The sequence below is a fragment of the Penaeus vannamei genome, chromosome 24 (genome assembly GCF_042767895.1).
Source record: "Penaeus vannamei isolate JL-2024 chromosome 24, ASM4276789v1, whole genome shotgun sequence".
NCBI lineage: Eukaryota > Metazoa > Arthropoda > Malacostraca > Decapoda > Penaeidae > Penaeus > Penaeus vannamei.
In genome coordinates this window covers 32,915,474-32,917,973 of record NC_091572.1, presented here as the reverse complement: position 1 = coordinate 32,917,973, position 2,500 = coordinate 32,915,474, and the positions used below count along the sequence as shown (strand labels likewise).

General features: G+C 36.6%; 1 protein-coding gene across 4 annotated transcripts in view; it reads left to right on the top strand.

Annotated features, from left to right (window-relative positions):
• The window catches only part of LOC113811280 (uncharacterized), a 17,662-nt gene that overhangs the window by 4,690 nt on the left and 10,472 nt on the right, over positions 1-2,500 (top strand). For 2 of the 4 annotated variants that reach the window (XM_070138627.1, XM_027362991.2), the window contains exons 2-3: positions 252-657; positions 2,476-2,500. The exon at positions 2,476-2,500 is cut by the window's right edge and continues 269 nt beyond it. In XM_070138627.1, the coding sequence (XP_069994728.1) occupies positions 259-657; positions 2,476-2,500 (424 nt within the window). In that variant the 5' untranslated portion in view covers positions 252-258. The remainder of the gene's footprint in view (positions 1-251; positions 658-2,475) is intronic. The other 2 variants (XM_027362992.2, XM_027362993.2) reach the window with 2 other exon arrangements.

The following is a 2,500-nucleotide window of genomic DNA, read 5'->3' as shown; positions in this document are numbered from 1 at the left end:
AAGTTAATATGTATATTTTATGCAAGGAGTAAAGTTCATTTATTTTATCTCATGATATCTTTTATATAGTCCAATCATGCCTTCTTCTTCTTTTTTTTACTAGCTTAGGTATAGAGACCAAGAAGCAAACTTTTTTGCCATTAGTATATTTCATTTTTAGGATCTTTGATGTCATAAATCATTTCAAGAAATGATAAATTTCTGTGTATATCTATGTAATAGTTGTGTAATCTTTGCCCTCTTCATTTCAGAAGTAGAATGTCGGAATCCCTATTGGTGAAAACACCCCGTGCTCGAATGGGTGATACAAGCTCATTTTTGGTGGTGGATGGATTCACTTTTAAAGATGAGAATAGAGTGTCATTGCCTGAGGCCTGTGAAGTGGAAGCAAAGGATGAAGACAACGCGGAAACATTTATTGACGATATCACAATCAAAGAAGAGGAGCCTGAAGGTTGTGATCCTTTATTAACTTTTCCTTGCAATGATTGTGAGAATGTGTATGCGACCAAATGTGAATTAGAGGTTCATTTAAAGGAAGGACATAAAGACGAAAACCTCTTCAGTTGTATGAATTGCGATGAAGAGTTCCTCGAGGAGGGTGAACTTGCACTCCATGCTGAATTACACGTTAAGAGAGAGAAGGTGAATGGTAAGGTACGTAAATCGAGATTCTTAGTTGATTTGGAAGTATGTAAGAATACTTGAGTGGCCATATGTATTGATAAAAGTTCTTGAGGATAAGATTCCGAATTAGTAACGTGGCTTGCAGCAAGATATGTTCTCCTTAAGTTAGGGTCACACTAGTCCTCTCTGTTCTGGAATCCCTAGTCAGCCTTGCCGAAGTCAGGTCAGCTGACCAATCAAAAGCTGTAGCTGGCCAGACTTTGGCAAGGCTGTCTAGGGCTCCAGGACAGAGAAGACTAGTATGACCCAAGCTTTACTTACTTTGGATTTTTCTTAGTTATTATAGTGGTTAAACCTTATTCTCAGTTCTTTTTATAAATACTGGCCAAGATTCTGCCATGCAATTGGACAATAAGGCAAAAGCATTTACAAGTAAGATTTGCGGTATATATATGTATATGTATATATACACCATATGTACACCAGGGTATGACATTCTTATGTACAAATTGCGACAAAGAATTTTATGCTTGTGCAATTTGAAGCGTTTTTGATTATGCCTGTGAGTGTCATTATGTTTTTAGAAATTGAGAACACTACTCACTTCCTCGCTCTCAATTTTCTCTGGTTCTTACATTTGTTGGTATGAAATACCCATGCTTTAACAGTAAGTGTATTGAGGTTTCTGGTGGTGCATTTTCAAGCATCTTTGAAACAAATTGAATTATGAAGGTACAAATTGGTATTTATATATAAACTTGTGAAATATAGCATCAAGGAAATTTTGCAGCAAAAACACTACGAGGACAATGACTACATTGATCCTAATTTTAGATATGAATTAGTCTAAATGACATTGTGGAAGATGTCAAAAATAAGATTTCTGGATGTCACAGAATAAAATGTCATTTCTGAAGGTTCAACTCAGGGAGCTTCCCCACTTTGCTCATTGACATTGGTGCACATTGATGACCCTGTGCCTTCAACTTCAAGAAAGCATGCAACTCCACCATCTACCACAAGAAGGAAGGTTAGAACACGCATTACCGAAGCAGTTGATGTGACAGTTAGGGAAAATGTAACCGGAATCAGTGTTCAGATGAAAATATATCTGGATGCACAGATTTTAGACTTTGAATTAGGCTCTACATTTTTTTTGTTCCAGAAATTCTTATTATATTTAGCAGTTTGAGGAACAGCTAGATGATGATGGTGACTAATTGCCTAGGCACAGAGAAGACCTGTTCTCATCAAATAATGATGATTAGCCGAAGGTGCAGATCCTCCATTACATCTATGGAGCAGCAAAGAGGAAACATCACCTGTTTCACATGGCTCATGTAGATGACATCCTGCCGAAATTCATGTACTGTTGGTGCATACATTACCAATAATTTTGTATGGGAAGATTTCAGAAGAGGTTCCATTTATGCCACATTTCATAATATTTGACACAGCTGGGATTACACCAGCAGTTAATGGACTGGCGAAGCACCTGTTCTTGATTATTTTTAACTGTTTGTATGATAGAGATCAGATGGTCCTAATAGTGAGCATGATTAATCTGTATTTTCCATTTTGTGGGGGTGGAGAAGAAGCCAGCCCATTTTCACTAAGAATTCATTGGAAGGAAACAATTACAAGGAAATGTTTGTTTTTATTACACTGGAGAGTGGATTCTCAGACATACTTCGCGCTACCTGTCTTTGGAACATCCATGTTATGTGATAGATTCCAACTGTTGTTACAATATTTGCAATTTTATGTCAAATTATAGCTTATTATATATAATGGTTATGTATATCTTCCCTTATGAAAACACACTGAACCTTGAATAAATAATTGCAGGTTACTTCAGAGCCTTCGGAGACTT